Source organism: Notolepis coatsorum (genome assembly GCF_963971535.1).
Source record: "Notolepis coatsorum genome assembly, chromosome: 18".
NCBI classification, from domain to species: domain Eukaryota; kingdom Metazoa; phylum Chordata; class Actinopteri; order Aulopiformes; family Paralepididae; genus Notolepis; species Notolepis coatsorum.
In genome coordinates this window covers 19,495,433-19,512,911 of record NC_140182.1, presented here as the reverse complement: position 1 = coordinate 19,512,911, position 17,479 = coordinate 19,495,433, and the positions used below count along the sequence as shown (strand labels likewise).

The 17,479-nt window shown below is 45.1% G+C and overlaps 2 protein-coding genes across 2 annotated transcripts; both read right to left on the bottom strand.

Annotated features, from left to right (window-relative positions):
- Positions 1-6,054: 6,054 nt before the first annotated feature.
- Positions 6,055-9,040, bottom strand: foxl1 (forkhead box L1). Its single transcript, XM_084335575.1, has one exon. The coding sequence runs from the start codon at positions 8,787-8,789 to the stop codon at positions 7,440-7,442; it is 1,350 nt and encodes a 449-aa protein (XP_084191701.1). The 5' UTR covers positions 8,790-9,040; the 3' UTR covers positions 6,055-7,439.
- Positions 9,041-13,327: 4,287 nt separating this feature from the next.
- Positions 13,328-17,136, bottom strand: acd (ACD shelterin complex subunit and telomerase recruitment factor). Its single transcript, XM_084335572.1, has 2 exons — positions 15,969-17,136; positions 13,328-14,497 (listed from the first exon to the last, which is right to left on the bottom strand). The coding sequence occupies exons 1-2, from the start codon at positions 17,047-17,049 to the stop codon at positions 13,833-13,835; spliced, it is 1,746 nt and encodes a 581-aa protein (XP_084191698.1). The 5' UTR covers positions 17,050-17,136; the 3' UTR covers positions 13,328-13,832.
- Positions 17,137-17,479: the final 343 nt, after the last annotated feature.

The following is a 17,479-nucleotide window of genomic DNA, read 5'->3' as shown; positions in this document are numbered from 1 at the left end:
TGACTGAGAGGGGGCTGGCTGGTACATGACTGAGAGGGGGCTGGTACCATGTATTGTGCATCATTGTAGGTCAAACCATTAAAAAGTAAATTTCCACAGCAGCCATTTTGGATTTTGGTCTCTCACAAATTTCCCCTGCCTTTTTAAAAAATACACCCCGGCAAAATTTGTTTATTAACCCTCCTAGATGACAAATCCATTGAGAAACGAAGTGCCACAGATGACCCAACTACTAGGTACATATCGTATCATCATAATATTATTTAAAAAATCATTAGGATAAGGGTTCCCTTGATAAAGATGCATGAAAAGGCTGTATAATATACAACACCTGTAGCTCAACTGCAAAAACTGCTTTTTTGATTTGATTAGATTTGTATTTGGAAATTAAAAACACATCATAAAAACAAATTATCTTGACCAATTTGTATTCCTGAGGATATCACCTAAAAGCATTCATTAAAACACTTATTTCCAAGGTGGTCCTCGATGGAAGACATAAAAACACAGCACATATAGCCTACTCAACTGCTAATTTTTGCTCAACTGCAAAAATGTATGCCTACTTATGTATTAGCCTACAGGGAAAAACACATTCACAACAGGCAGCAACGTTTATTTTCAGCCAAGTATGGTAATAAGGTAACTATGTAAGGGATAATGTATAGCTACGAGGTCATTGTCGCAAAATAATTGACCGACACGGAGAATACCGAGGCGCCTCGCCGAGGATTTGCAGCAGCTACACCAGACAGTCTTTGTGCAGTTACCTTTCCGATGGCCTTTTTCTCGACATCGCCAACACGCCAGCTCCGTCGTGGGCCTGGTCTTCTCCCTCTACGTCGCTCGGGCCTTCAGCACCCTCTCTCCCGCCTCCGCTGCGGCTGGGTGGATATCTTCTGAGGCCTCGAAATTTCGTAACTTGGCCTTGAACTTTCCCAGCGTCATGTCCGCTGAACCGTGTGTTACCAGGAGTGTGAACGGTTTGTACAGCTCCGGTAGTCCCCTCATCACCATCGCCATCATTAGCCCATCGCTTGGTGCTTCTCCTGCACTCTTCAACGCCGTAATGATCTGCTCAGCTCTGATGACGTATTCGGTCACAGTCTCGGCGTGCCCCTTCTTCAGTGCTGTTAGTGTTATGTAGAGGGACATGACTCAGGGTCTTCCTTGCCCGATATAATGTTATCTCAACACTTCCAGGCTTTCTCTGCCTTTGTCCTTAGTGTCGCGGAATATCAGCCCCAAGCTTGTGTCGTCGAGCAGTGGTGCTAACTCACAGTATGCGTCTGCATTATGCTTGTCGTCCAGGGCTTGTGCTTCCGCCGTCAGGTCTCCCGTGGGGGCCGTCAAGATCGTCGTCTTCAGTCCCACACCGTGCATGCAGCATAACATACGCTCTTCCCAGAGCTCATAGTCCTCTGCCTTTCCATTGAATGAGGGCCATTTGCTCCTTCCCTTGGTCGCCATCCTCCTTTTTGATGGTAGGCGTAGCTCTAGCTCTGTTGGTATAGCCTTTAGCCATGCGGTGCTCCCGGCGCTAAACTAGCCTATACTTCAGCTAAACTTGCTACCCTTATTATTTCGCCCCTGCGTGATCTGGGCCCATAACCTGTTGACAGAACTGGCTATGGGGCAACAATAATATGTTCATGAGGCATGGTTTCTACCTTCAGCCTTTAATCTGTGTGGGTTATTATTTACATTTCACAACAGCAGCACATTAGATCTCCTCTCCGTGAGAGGTATAGGTGGGAAGAGACAGAGGGGGAGTCGGCATCAGCTTATAATACCTCTACCTGTAGTGATATGCAGTAGGTACCATATAATGCCGGTGTGCAACCCGGACAATATATAAGAGTGCACCAGTATGTATGAGCGTCGCTATGTCAACCAAGTAAACTTGAGTCCAGTCTGCAACTTGTTGTCTTCATTGTCTCGATAACACTTCATGGTGACAGCGGTAACAGTAGTGGATTGCTACAAGCAGGACGGGAGATTGTCTGAGGATAATTATGCATCGGCAGTAGTAGGAAACCCGTCACTCCGTCAGCGCTAACTCGGCGCTAATGAAGCAATCTGACAGCTGACACCTGACAGCAGCAGTCCACACGCTGGAAGCGCAACCCGAGTAAGAAGACGTCATGGCATCACATTTGCCAACAATGAATTGGGCCGACCCGGATCAGGGTGAGGCTATTTCATTGTTTAAACAAAAAATGTCTCTTTACCTGGAAGATGAGGAAATAGTCGGCGATGCTAAACAGGCACGGAAAATATGTCGTGGCATTGGAGATGAAGGACTGAAACGGCTGAATGCTAGTGGACTCAGTGAGGCTGACAAGAAAAAGCCAGCCAAACTATGGGAATTCTATGAAGGTCAGTTAAAATTGAATGTTAACTTTAGAATCCATAGGCTCCAATTAATGCAATATAGACAAAAAACAGACGAAAGCATTTGATGATTTTGTGACCAGAGCCAGAACATTAGCTCAAAAATGCCAGTTTATTGATGAAGAGCTCAATGAACGTTTAATGGAGCTGATCATTGCCAGCACACCCCACGATGCTCTGAGGAATGACCTGTACAGCAAACCCAAAGGCCATCCTCTACAAGAGGTGCTACAAGAGGGGCGGAAATATGAAGCCCTATCAGCAGGAAATGAACAGTTACACCAACTGGGTATGTCACATGGTGAGAAAATACATGCAGTGGACAGAGGGCGAATATGCCAAAACTGTGGCAGGAGCCATAAACCCCGTCAATGTCCTGCATTCAACGATGAATGCTCTGCCTGTGGTACCAGAGGCCACTGGGCGAAGTGCTGCAGGAAAAGCAGGCGGCAGGGACAACACCGCTTCGGTCAAAGCCAAAGAAGCAAGTCTCCACCACCACCACAAAGACAGGACAGACAACAGGCCTCCAGGAGTTACCACAGACAGCGGGGTGAGTCCCATATCAATGCTATAGACAGCACAGAGGCTGATGAAGAAGGGGAGTACCAAACAAAATTCTACTCAATCACCATCAGTGAGAAGTGCATGCACAGCATTGAGAGCAAGCCACCCAGAGAAGAGGCATACACAACACTGAACGTGAGACCACCTGACCTACCAGGCCACAGACATACACTCCGTCTAAAAATAGACACAGGGGCATCAGGCAATACTCTTCCACTACGCACCTTCAGACAGATGTATGGCAAGGATGCGTGTGCGCAGGAAAAGCTGAGGAAAAATTACAGGAGGCTATCGGCATACAGTGGTCATCAGATTCCCTGTATGGGTACTATCGACATCCCATGCCAGTACAAAGACTCACAATGGATCAATGCCAGGTTCTATGTTGTGGATGTGCCAGGTCCAGCTGTAGTTGGACTGCCAACCAGTGAGCTGTTAAACCTGGTAACTGTCAATGTTGATACAGTAAACAAGAAGGTTAACAACAGCCAGAAACCACTGAAGAGGATATCAAACATTGCGGAGCTAAAGAAAGCTTACCCAGACCAGTTTGATAAATTAGGCAATTTTAGTGGAACCGCTAAGCTCTTCTTGAAAAAGGATGCTGAACCTTTCATTGACCCACCACGGAAATGCAGTATCCACATCAAAGACAAGCTAAAATCAGAGCTGGATAAAATGGTGGAGCAAGGTGTAATAAGAAAGGTGGAAGAACACACAGACTGGTGCTCCAGTCTGACGTACGGCACGAAAAAAGACGGCTCCCTTAGGCTATGCCTAGATCCTCAAAAACTGAATGCCAGCCTTAGGAGATGCCCACACAAAATTCCAACCGTGGAGGAATTAAACCCAGAATTTGCTAATGCCAAAATATTTAGCAAGCTTGACGCAAAAGCAGGGTATTGGTCTATACACCTGGATAAAGACTCACAACTCCTAACAACATTCCGGACTCCATTTGGCCGGTACTGCTGGAAGCGCTTACCCTTCGGTCTGAGTGTGTCTCAAGACCTCTTCCAGGCCAAGATGGACCAGATCCTAGAGGGGCTCCAAGGTGTGGTCAGCATAGCTGATGACATAGCAGTATATGGAGCAAACGAGGAAGAGCATGACAAGAACCTGACCAACCTGATGCAACGAGCTGGCGAGGCAGGTGTTGTTTTCAACAGCGACAAGTGCACCATAAAACAAAGCAGCATTTCCTTCTTCGGCAACCTGTACACAGGCAAGGGCATCATGCCAGACCCAGATAAGATCAGGGACATACAACACATGCCAACACCCCAAAACAAAGATGATCTGCACAGATTCATGGGAATGCTAACATACCTGTCCCCCTATATACCAAAGTTTGCAGATAAGGCTCACACCTTGAGGGGGCTGCTAAAAAACGAAGCTCCATGGATATGGGACACTGACCACCAGAAATGCTTCGAGGACCTGAAGTCTACGGTCACCGAGCATGCATGTCTGAAGTACTATGACCCAAACACACCTTTAACCCTTGAAGTGGATGCATCACAGAAGGGATTGGGCATTGCTTTGGTGCAGAACAACAGGCCCATCGCCTTTGGCTCAAAGACACTGACTGACTGCCAGTCAAGATACAGCAATATAGAGCGAGAGATGCTAGCCATTGTATATGGGATGCAGCGATACCACACGTACCTATATGGGAAATCGTTTCTCGTGGTAACAGACCACAAACCACTCGTGACCATATGTGCAAAACCACTGCATGCTGCACCACCACGACTCCAGCGCATGCTGATAAAGACACAAGGGTACAATTATGAAGTCATGTACCGACCCGGTACTCAAATGATCCTGGCAGACACCCTCAGCCGGTTGCCAAACCCAGAAAACCATGGGGACATAGAGCTAGATGAGCGCATTGATGGAGTTGATATGGAGATCGAGGCGGTAACATTAACAGCCACGCCTATAGCGCCTTCCAGTGGAAACAGTTATGCATAGTTAGACAGTTACTCAGTTACTTACTAGCAATCATATATAACCTCTAACTTTAACAATGCACCTTCACGTGGTAGGCACATTAACTGTACGTCAAACTCCCCAAACAAACAAGCACACCATTGATTTAATTGCCATATAAATCACATACAAAGCTCTAACTATTACTCCTCTCTGAACATGAATATAAAACAAGAAGGTGATCTATTAACTGTGTAAACCTTATGCAATATTCATCATTGATATTTGAATACTTGAAATCTGTATGAACTGATAGTTAGTATCAAATGAAATAAGATGGAACAGCTCCATGCATTCATTGAATAAACAACTATTTGCTCATTACCAGTATGGTATTGTTTAAATTGTACAGCTTTTTGCACATCTTTGTCAGGGAATTCCAACCATTCTGGACCTGAATGTACCAGTTAATTGTAATCATCTCTCTCTCCTTATGTCTAGTCAAGCCAGGTTGTGGAGGAGAGAGACAGGGATGAACAGGCTATAGACTACTTTGCCCATCCTGAGCCTGCTATGATGCAGATGTTTTTACATCACCACCCAAAACAAGATTCAGCCAAGAGTGAGTGAGTACACTGGTCCACTTGCACTGGTACACTTGTCCATGGCACTTACTACCCGCTTTGTAGTAGGTTTGGGGGAATAGTACAGTAGGTACGCATATTTAAGGGGTCCGCATGGTGTACTGGTGGGTGGTGTCCGACCGATTATGGTGGGCCGGTCTGGGCCAAAAATGCCAGGGCCGATTTTTGGTCCCAGTCCAGCCCTGATATGGTCCTGTGTAGCTAATAAAGCCGCATATAGATATGGTCCTGTGTAGCTAGATTAGTAAAGCCTCGTATGCGGTCCTGTGTAGCTAGATTAGTAAAGCCTCACACTACCAGGGTTATGGGGTTGAGCCCCACTGGGACCAGCCATATTAGAAATGGCTAAAACCCATGAAAATCGCCACATTTTACTAAAATCTTATGCGTCACTTGTTTTCTAAAATGTGTTGCCATTGTGATATAGTACAGTATCTGAGGAAGAATTCCTCTTCTTCCTTTTTAGACACTAAGGAACAATAGAGCAACTTGGTCAGGATAAATACACTGCAGATGTTAGCACAGCATTTTATTCAAATGGTGATTTTCATTGGTTTATGTCTACATTTTCAAAAATAATGGAAGCATAAAAAAAGGTTGGCAAATATTTCAGTAATGTAAAAGATTATGAAGGATAATGTGAGACATACATTTTGTATCAAGGCAAAGATGACTTGGGACCTGCGTGGAAAAAAAAGAAAACACTGGTATATTGTCCGAAACCAGGTAAACTGAGGTCAATAGTCAATACGTGAACATGCATTGACATCCTTTTCTACAATCCATATTATCTGCAGGGTAGAATACAGATTTATTTGTTTCTATACCAACATACCCTTATATACTGCACCTTTCACCAATAAGGTGTATTTTCAAATACATAAACCTTCTGAAGTCTGTTTACTCAATTCACACACAAAAAACGCACAGAGTTACCAGTTCAGTTGACCATTCATGCACTGTTGTCCCTATTATTATTATTATTATTATTATTATTATTATTATTATTATTATTATTATTATTATTATTATTATTATTATTATTATTATTATTATTATTTATTTATTATATATATATTTGTTTGCTTTGATATAATCACGTTTTCAGAATTAACTAGAATGCATTATATCGTTTTATTACCAAACTAAACTTTATTTAAGCCATATGAACCTAAACATAATGGGATATTTCATTATACATTTGAAGTCCTACATTTAATTTTGATGTTTCAGAACATCATGATCATACAGTATAGGCCTAATAATTTAGCCTATTTCATATCGTGCATGTCATCCCGACCTGACTGCACAATACACATACAGTACTGTACGAGGCGTTCCTATTTGTGAGCAAAGAGGAAATCTGACCAAAGTCTCCATAAACATTTACATGAACCAAGACAACATCCGTATATGTACTGTCTGTACTTGATGGCTTATTTACGGATATCAAACATCACAATAGCATCTGTCAACTGATTTCACAGCGTCTGACTATATTGGGGGAAAGTGGACAAATAAATATCGGTGGGGGACCCTGATGGAAACAAGACAAACGTCTTTCTCTGGTCTGCATCCCCTTAACAATTGTATGTATTGAGCCGTACTGTATTGTACCCATTCTGCAATCTGTTAAATAAAGTTTTCATTCATTCATTCATTCAGTTTGTTTTTTTAATCTATCAATATGCCAAAATAACAACATGTTACTTGTGCGTGAAATTGATCTAAAATAGTTAATTCGACACATTTGTTGAACAGATACTAAGGACAGAGATAATTAGGATAGCAAACATATCAAATTAGTGTTCGCCGGATAGGCTAATACGCACAGATCATTCGTGCGTATAAAAACAAATACGAAGTCTGTTTTTTCCCCATATTTTGTTCGCACAATAATTATTTGAAATGTAGAACTTTCTCAGGACATGTCAGCGACAGATAGGAGGAGCACAGCGGGAATCCCATGTGGTAGAGCTGGTGCGCGCGCGTCGTGCCCAAGACCACCGATGGAGTGAAGGCATGACTTTGGCGCGCCGCTGCGCACGTCTCCGCTGTCAAACCAAGGACACCGTTACGCATTTCGTTTCCATTTTTCGATAAGATACTGTCAATGCTAAATCCTTTCGATTTGTCCGTGGCTCTGCTGTTGTTGGGGTTGTTTAGAATAGTTCCTTTTGCTCGATCCTGTCCAAGAAGCCCAGACGAGTTCGACATGATGCGCCCTGCAGCGCAGAGTGGACCACTCTCTCTTCCACTCAAACCGAACCTGCTCCCCTCCTCCACTTCACTCCCCCGCAGCGAGGAGGACACTCCTGAAATAATATGTGTGTCTTCTTCCATCCACACCTTGTGCTCTAGTCGCGCTGCAGGTGCACAACGGGGACCAGGGTGGTGGTGCGCGTCTGGGGAGGACGAGGTGCCGAACGTCCTCTGGGTGGATGATGATTCACTGCTGGACGGAAGAAGGGAGTCGCCACTCAAATGTAATTTATGTCTCCGTACAGCAGCAGGCACGTGTTGCTGCTGCACTCCAACATTACTGAACTCGACAAGGACATGTTTTGAATCAGTATCTCGCTGTGAAAAATGTCCTTGCGATTGTGTCTCCGTCTTATCCGTGTTGTTGTCCACCCCCCTAGTCCTCCTCCTCTCGTCGACTATCTCTATCCTTCTCGGCTGAGGGTCAGTCTGGTGGTGGTGTTTGGGACCTGACGGGTTCGAGCCGGGCCCCTGGGGGCCCTTACTGCGCGCCTTGTGCCCAGCTTTGGAGTTCGCGGCCTCCTGTTGGCTCTTGAGCTTCCTCTTCCTCCGTCTGTAGTTGCCGTTCTCAAACATGTCCAGGCACTTGGTGTCCAGGGTCCAGTAGCTGCCCTTCCCGGGCCGGCCCTTCTCCCTCGGCACTTTGATGAAACAGTCGTTGAGGGACAGGTTGTGGCGGATGGAGTTCTGCCAGCCCTGCTTGTTGTCGTGGTAGAACGGGAAGCGCTCCATGATGAACTGGTAGATGCCGCTGAGCGTGGCGCGCTGCTCCGGTGCGCTCTTGACCGCCATGGCGATGAGTGCGATGTAACTGTAGGGCGGTTTCTGCGGGAGTTCTTGGCGGGCTGGGAGGAAGCTCAACGCCGGGACAATGCCGTGGTTGTCCCCACCGTACAAGTAGATCAGAGAGGGATTGATGCCGGGCATGTTGAGCGCCGAGGAGGGCGGCACTCCAAGCTGCGACAAGCGGCTGTGGTAGAGACTCATCCCGCTGGACACCTCGGCTCCGTCCGTCTGTCCCGGAGGAGAAACTTCTTCAGCCTGAGAGAGAGACTCCTGCCTGCTAGACTGACCGCGACTCTTACTTACAGACAATGTTAAATAATTGTTGTACGTTTTTTGCTGTTTTATGTTGACTTTGCACTGGGAAATAAATTGTCCATCATAAACACTGTGGTTGTGTTCTCAGCCCACCCACATTAATTAAACTTTCATTGCGGAGAGAGCCCCGGCGTGTCTGTCCCCTCTCTCTGCCCACCAGCCAATGGTGTGTGTGTGTGAGGTGATTCCCTCATCTGTTTATAGAATTAGTCTGTTGATAAGTCTGCCCACCCAAGTTGAATCAAGCTGTGTTTATTTGGAAAAAATTTCCGGGCACCCAATACATAAACGCAGTGATGTGCTGTTTGAAATATCACGTCCACCCTTGACGCTGAAAGTCGCTCACACACAGAGAGAACAAGCAAACACTGCGGAGCCCAATTCTGTGGGAGTTGCTTTGGGTTTTTAGTTGGAAATAAAAACAAAGTGTATAAAAGGAAAATAACTTAAACAATTTCTTTTAACTCGTGTCAGCCCCCTGCCCCCCTCCTCCCTCGTCGTGGCTATTATACCCTTCTTCCAACTCAAATGAAGATACGATTATTTGCAGAAAGAACTCTTGTTTTCTCACAGAGTGAATTGGTTGGTTTCACAGTATGGTTAGTGAATGAATTAATGAAAACTTTATTAACAGATTGCAGAATGGGTACAGTACAGTACAGCTGGGGGACCCTGATGTAAACAAGACAAACGTCTTTCTCTGGTCTGCATCCCCTTAACAATTGTGTGTATTGAGCCGTACTGTATTGTATCCCTTCTGCAATCTGTTAATAAAGTTTTCATTCATTCATTCATTCATTCATTCATTCAGCTCAATACATAGAATTGTTAAGGGGATGCAGACCAGAGAAATACTTTCGTCTTGTTTACATCAGGGTCCCCCATTTTCAATTAATCGTAACATATATGACATACAGATAGACAGTACTGGTACATGATACATTTATGACATACTCACTCATAGTCTGAATGAATGAATGAAAACTTTATTTAACAGATTGCAGAATGGGTACAATACAGTACGGCTCAATAAATAAAAGGCTCAGTAAAGGCTGCGTTTCTGTTTATAAGAGGCATCCTCGTGTTCTGTTTGCGACAAAGCATGACACAATTAAACATAAGACGTTTAATTGTTTTGTCAACATGCTGCAAGGAAGCAGCCTATTTGTTGCCTTAAAAGGAGAAAGAACCTGCACGTGTATTATTAGGCTATTTGTGGATGCGCACATGATGATGCTTTATATATTATGTATTTATTTTTCCTGTTTATAGGGCGAAGGAGGATTATAACAACTGTACAAGTGCGCACAGCTGGGCCCTGCTTACATTATAGGAGTTTCGAGGTTCCACTGTATAAACTCGGGGAGTTTTTCGCAGTTGGCCGTTTCCTTCTCCTCGGAAAGACGATGATTCATTAAGAAATGAACCAAAACTAACTTGCAAGCATGAAACCCACAGGCAGCATATATTCCACGACTGGTTTGTCTCACGCTATATAGCCTAACCATTGTGGTCTTGTCTGGGTAAAAGAGCTTCATATACTCTCAAGGGCAATTACCAGTGTCCATTCATATCATATACAAATACAATTTAAATAAACGCTCATTAGCATTTCATGTCGGATAGGTATGAATTTATATATATATATGGCTTCATAACACAATTATCCCCGTGAACCTGCTGTCATTGTACTGTGTGTATGTTTGTCGGTGCACTAGTGACTAGTGTAGTCAAGATAGTGTAGTGTCAGCCGGTATACGTCCACCTGTCTACCACCACGTTATTACCAGTATAGATGGTCACAACATTCACAATACACTGGTATCCAAATCTCAAGATGTTGTTAGGGTACTTCATTTGAGATTATGGTATGGGATAAACAAATAGGGTCTTATTACACAAATACTTATTGCATGTTGCTTTGGATCATGGAGTATATGCTAAATAACGTTTAAAATAATAAATGGAATTGTAAATGCACTATATGTTCCTATAGATGAATAATGCACTTAACAGGCAGCGAATGCCACCCATTTTAGGAATGCACATCTCCCTGTGCCCCAGGACAGTTCAGTCAGTATGTTCTTCCTGTGCCCCAGGACAGTTCAGTCAGTATGTTCTCCCTGTGCACCAGGACAGTTCAGTCAGTATGTTCTCCCTGTGCCCCAGGACAGTTCAGTCAGTATGTTCTCCCTGTGCCCCAGGACAGTTCAGTCAGTATGTTCTCCCTGTGCCCCAGGACAGTCCAGTCAGTATGTTCTTCCTGTGCCCCAGGACAGTCCAGTCAGTATGTTCTTCCTGTGCCCCAGGACAGTTCAGTCAGTATGTTCCGCCTGCGCCCCACAGTTCAGTCAGTATGTTCTCCCTGTGCCCCGGGACAGTTCAGTCAGTATGTTCTCCCTGTGCCCCAGGACAGTTCAGTCAGTATGTTCTTCCTGTGCCCCAGGACAGTTCAGTCAGTATGTTCTTCCTGTGCCCCAGGACAGTTCAGTCAGTATGTTCTCCCTGTGCCCCAGGACAGTTCAGTCAGTATGTTCTTCCTGTGCCCCAGGACAGTTCAGTCAGTATGTTCTCCCTGTGCCCCAGGACAGTTCAGTCAGTATTACGATAGGCACCACCACCCACTCATAAAGCTAGAAATCAAGAGAGAACCTTCCAATCAGTGTCAATGTGAGCCCTTTCACACAATTAGGAAAACAGCACCAATGTAAACACAGGAATACCACTCAATTTACATCACATCACAGGCTCCAATAAAGACATAGCTTGATATTTAGCGCCATCCTCTGGACACAAATACAAAAACCTATATCTATTTTACTGTGTAAAGAAATGTGGTACTAACTTGTTAACAAAACACTTTTTATTATTAAAATACACTCAAACCAACCAACAATGTTTTCTCAGCAGTCCATGCAGTTCTTATTGACTGCATACACCTCATACGGCTGCGCTCGGGCAGGCGCTTCAGCGCCATGCCCACCCGGACTCCGACTAACAGACTTAAGTTTAGTTTTTATCCCAGGGCCATAAGTGCACTGAACTCAGCTAAAATTTTAAACAACAATCTCCCCTGCAACCCCCCCCCCCCCCCCCACACACACACACACACAACACTAAGGGAATAGTGCTATTTTCTTTTATACCCCCCCCCCCCTGTTTATGTCCATTATGTCTTACTCTTGTCTTTATTATTTTAATACTGTTTTAGGACTGTGTTTGTATTAATCTGTGTTGTGTGACTGCTAGCACCTCTAGGGCATTTTAAATTTTGTTGTAACATTGTGAAAAGTCAAGATAGACTGCGCTCACAAATTGTAACACTGGGTGCTGAAATCCCGTCGAGTATAATAGAAAGAAAGCAATACGCTTGGACCAGCACTCTCAGATTTTGGTAGATTTAATCGCAGCCTGAAAACATGTTTCGGAACTGTAATGTTCCTTCTTCAGTGTTGATGGCTAGCCATCAACACTGAAGAAGGAACATTACAGTTCCGAAACATGTTTTCAGGCTGCGATTAAATCTACCAAAATCTGAGAGTGCTGGTCCAAGCGTATTGCTTTCTTTCTGTTGTAACATTGTGACAATGACAATAAAGATCATTCATTCACTTATATAGCGCTTTTATCCAAAGCGCTTTACAACTTGTTATGCCTCACATTCACTCACACTGCAAGGTGCCAACCTGCTCATTGGGAGCAGTTCTAGAGGTTAAGTTAAGTGTCTTGCTCAAGGACACTTCAACACGCTGCCAGCAGGAGCCAGAATCAAACTGGGAACCTTCAGATTACCAGATGACCGCTCTCTCTACCCCCTGAGCCGCTGTCGCCCAATTGTTCTTCATACTAGATACACGCAGCTCCAGCTAGTTAGCCACAAAACCAATGCAAAGTCAATGTGGCCACGCTGCAGTCTGTACAAGACCTGAAATGAACGCTGAAACCTACCCCACAGTGCACCCAAACTAAGTAGGTTTCATTGTTTATTTCAGGGGCTTGTAGACACTGGAGCATGGCCCTTTATACCTACCTCCATTTGTGCCATCAATAAAGGAAGCAGGAAAAGGTAGCTTTGAGGTGGGTGGGTGGGGAGGGTTGGTTGTAGTTGCTTATTTAGTTGTTATCATTATCTGATCTTGTGACCATGACCATGTACATGGCTGTCTATGTTCTTCTTGTTTATGTATGTTTACTGTGTTTTTTGGAGTTCTTATTATCGGCTGTAACATGAATTGCCCAGCTTGGGACATGCTAATAAACTTGACTTGGCATTTCTTGTGTGGCTAACTAGCCAGGGGTGTGGGTATCCTGTATGAATACAGCATGGATTGTGTTGACACCAGCACGGACAACGTACTGTAGGTAGTAATGCACCGGTACCAATGCTGATCAGATATCGGGCCGATATCTCCCCAATACTAAAATCTGGATATTATCAGGTGGCACCGTGGCAGATATCAAAGCAAAGCAACTTGCTTTTGACACACAGAAACATTTATTATATCTCAATCACCTTTGTCCTGTGAGCCAAAACAGATGGTCTAGGTCTCTTTCCTGTTTAGTAAAAGCAATGGATTGGATCATTACTGTTGACCTATACTTAAAATAATCTGAAATGCCATCAAACAGTGACCTCTAGGCAAAATATACCATCTTGGTATTGCACTCTTACATTTCTTTTGTTTTGGTCTGATGTGTGGGTTGGAGTAGAGTGGGGGACAGGGGGGGGGGGGGTTGCTATTTCAGGCCGTGCCCCAGACTCTGCCAAGAGAGGTCTGGAGAAATTCACAGGATAAGAAGTTACTATATATTCCAAGAGGCGCACTTTTTCTTAGAGGTCGCCGTTTGATGGCATTACAGATTCTACCTTTAAAGTTTAGCACTCATGATCCTATCAACAGTGGACAGAACCAGTGGATCTGAAACTCCTTAAAGGTCTCTATGATCCGTCTGCTTTGGAGGTACGAGGTACCTCACCGCCCACTGCAGCGTGTCGCCAGCGACTTGGAACCTGCCGAGAGCCAGCGAAGTGTGTCCAGAGAGTTTATAAGAGTACGAGAACAGAGTCCCGTCACTGTGGACGGTGGGGGTCCTCTTTGAGAGGGTCCCCGCGGGCGCGGGGGGACTCTGCCTCCTGCTGTTGGCTGCCACGGTCCTGGAGCCCTCCGGGCTCTCAAACAACCACGACGGAGGACTGTGCGCTCTCTGTGCTTCCTCCTTGTCCTCCTCGGCGGGAGTGAAGCTGCCCGTTCGCTCCCTACTCTTCCCCTTTGCTTTCCTAGACTTCCTCTTTACAACCTCCATCTCCTCCTCTTGCACCTCCACGTCCGTCTCCAACCACTGTCGTCTCCGGTGGAGTTGGGTCTCCGTGTCCGAGCTTAGAGCCAGACCCGGTGGAGTCAGAGAGGAGGAGAGTTCACAGGCGGGGCCTGCGGGGCTCGGAGTGGTGGTGGGTCTCTGCTTCTGGTACGGAGGAAGCAAGCTTAGGTCTCCTTCCATTCCCCCCAATGTCCGGGTGACTGATGATGAACCCTGTGAGGGTATTTGTGTCCCGGTTGCTATGGCGGTGGGCTCGGACTGGACTTCAGGAGATGCTGGGAGCGGAAAACAAGGGAGGGAGTTAAGCAGTGGGCCATAAGGGAAGATTCTTTACAAAGTAAACTAATTAAAAAGGGACCAATAGGATTGTCTGGAATGGGAGACAAAAAGTGTGTGTTCGCTAGCCGTTAATAAGAAATCAAGTGTCCATGTGGCTGTAGTTGTGTTGGAACCATTTTAAGTTAACAGAAAGGGAAACAATTAGGGATGCACCAAATATTCGGCCACCGAAAATTATCGGCTTTTGGCCGAAAGGGTTTTAGTACCGAAAATATATCACAGAATGTCAAAGAACAGGGTTACGTAACGTTCGTAACCTAAAGTGTTGTTGTGATGATGTAATCAAAACTCGGCTACAGACTTTGCGCAACGTATAACGTGAGCAGCTTGGCAGCTCTTCCTGCGTTCTGCAGCCTGTGATAACTAACTCCTCTTGGGAGTCGCGCTGTTCTATGTAAACTCTGCGAGCAACGCATCCAATAAATGAGTCTTTAACATGCTTTATATCCTCGCCATTACTATATGCCCGTCACGGTTAAAACCTTTTAAACTAACGTTAGCGTTAACGGTTAAGCTAGCTAACAACGCTTCCGGTCCTCTTTCACTCGTCTCTCGTAAGCTACGTCATCCCCCGCTAAGAGTCACAGGAGATGTAGTAAATACAACAGTCCTTCCATAATTCCATGAATTATGACAGTAGCCACTACAGTAACATATCTGCTATAAGCTATTATCCCTCTCGTGTGTGTGTGTCTTTATGCAGTTTTAAAGCACCTTGGCTTTGTTCTGAATGCACTTTGTTGTAGTTATCCTACAGAGAAAAGAAAATGCACTTGACTTTAATGCACATTTTGTTGTATGCAAAGAGAAAATGTTTAAATTGTACAATCTTTCAGCAGTCAGTCTGGAATTAATGTATGCATTCAAAAGTGCTGAATAAATGTTTTATGGGTCCATAATAGTGATTATTAATATTATTTAAGTTAAGTTCTTCATGTCTTTTGCCATAATCAGGTAGCTGAAAAAATAAAATAAAAATACATTATATATATATTAATCATTTTCGGGCATTCGGCCAATTGATTGATTGAAAGGTTTATTAACAGATTGCAGAATGGGTACAGTACAGTACAGCTCAATACATACAATTGTTAAGGGGATGCAGACCAGAGAAAGACTTTCGTCTTGTTTACATCAGGGTCCCCCATTTTCAATTCATCAAATCAACTGTTTCCTATTTTCGGTATCAGTTTCGGCCAAGAATTTCCCATTCGGTGCATCCCTAGAAACAATAGTTTAGACAGCTAGTAATGCTCTGGTATCGGACACCAGGCGAAAACAGCGTGTCTGCATCAGATAATTCCCCCAGTAGTAAAATATGATAACCCCTTTTTGCAGATGTGTGGCTTCCCATGTGGGATACACAGGTTAGAATCCTGGTGTGTTACACAAGCTCCCTATAATTACCTGGTTTAGATACATCAAGCAGAGACGGGCTCTGTCGGTTCAGGAGGCCTTCCGGGGTTTGGGCTTCATCAGAAGTGGAGGCGCTGAGCAGGTCAGTCGGCGTTGTGAAAATATCCCACGGGTTATCTCTCCGTTCCTCTGCCCTCAACTCTGAAACCACGACCTCAATCAGCACGCTTTCTGGGGAAGGCATCGGCTCGTCTGAATCACAGCTGACCGGGTGAGCGGGATCTGTACATTGGGCAGCGATGGGAGGCGACTCCGTCAGTCTGTCCTCGGGCGGGATGAGCAGTCCACTTGGCGTCTCGCTTCCTTCGTCCAAAGGTGTTTGTGGCTGTGGGATCTCCTCATCCGGGATGAGGAGGTAAGGCACAGGGATGGTGAAATGCTCCTCTCTCTTGTATCTGACCCTGTCTGCATCCCAGCCTGTGTGGCTGGGGAGAGGGGGTGGGTTGCAGCCGGATGAGGTGGATGGCTGATGTGTTCTTAGTATCCTCAGCCTCTCCCTGGCGTCCTGCAATAGATCCTCGATACAGTCACGATGCCATTCATCCAACAGCTCGCTCAGGTCGAAGGAGCCATACTGCTGGCTGGTCTGAGAATCAACATAGTCTTCCTGGCCCAGCAGGGACCTCCACATTTGACAAATCTTGCGGTTGACAGAGGTAAGAGTTGTGCAGCACGGGGTATTGTCTTTGACCGAGCCCACTGCTGTTGTGGCCAGCTCACCGACCAACAGGAAGAACATACACTTGGTCTGCTCCGCGGCCATATAGAATTGGAGGCGGAGTAAATTCACACATACTGTGTTGTTGACGAGGCTAGTCAAGCACTCACGGTCTTCTTGATCCTGGAGCGTTTCCCAGGCGGACTGGGTCAGCATGGCAGGGATATGTACCACCCCGTCAGAAAACAACAGCAACCTAGTTGGGCCCTCTGTCCTGCCCTGCGCTTGGGAGTCTGACATCTGACCCAGGCCAATAACATGAGCTTTCAGTCGTCCCATGGTCGTCTGCTTGTCTGTGTCGTGGCTGATGATCATACGTTCTATCCATGGCTCGACCTTGTATCTTCGAGACATGCTTTACTTACAAGCTTGTAATGTTAACTGTTACTCCTGATGAATTGAAAATTGAAAACCCTGATGTAAACAAGACGAAAGTCTTTCTTTGGGTCTGCATCCCCTTAACAATTGTGTGTATTGAGCTGTACTGTATTGTACCCATTCTGCATTCTGTTAATAAAGTTTTCAATCAATCAATCAATCCGTCAAAGGTTTCCAAAGTGGAACTTGTCCGTGGCGTTTCGGTATTTAGACTGTGTCACCGTCATCTCATACACTTGGTAAATAGACCCGACCATGGTGCTTCTACACTGAACAGTAACGTTATTACAACTAATCTGAACAAGAAAATGGATGAACTGTTACCGTGTTATTATGGTCGCTCGCTCCACATTCAAAAACATCCAGGCTTCTCATTGGGCATGTGTGTTGCACCAACGCGACAAGC

Coding starts and splice junctions, on each gene's coding strand:
- acd (XM_084335572.1), bottom strand. CDS start 17,049: ATGTCTCGAAGATACAAGGTCGAGCCATGGATAGAACGTATGATCATC. Junction 14,498..15,968: donor GCTTGATGTATCTAAACCAG/GTAATTATAGGG, acceptor TTCCGCTCCCAG/CATCTCCTGAAGTCCAGTCC.
- foxl1 (XM_084335575.1), bottom strand. CDS start 8,789: ATGAGTCTCTACCACAGCCGCTTGTCGCAGCTTGGAGTGCCGCCCTCC.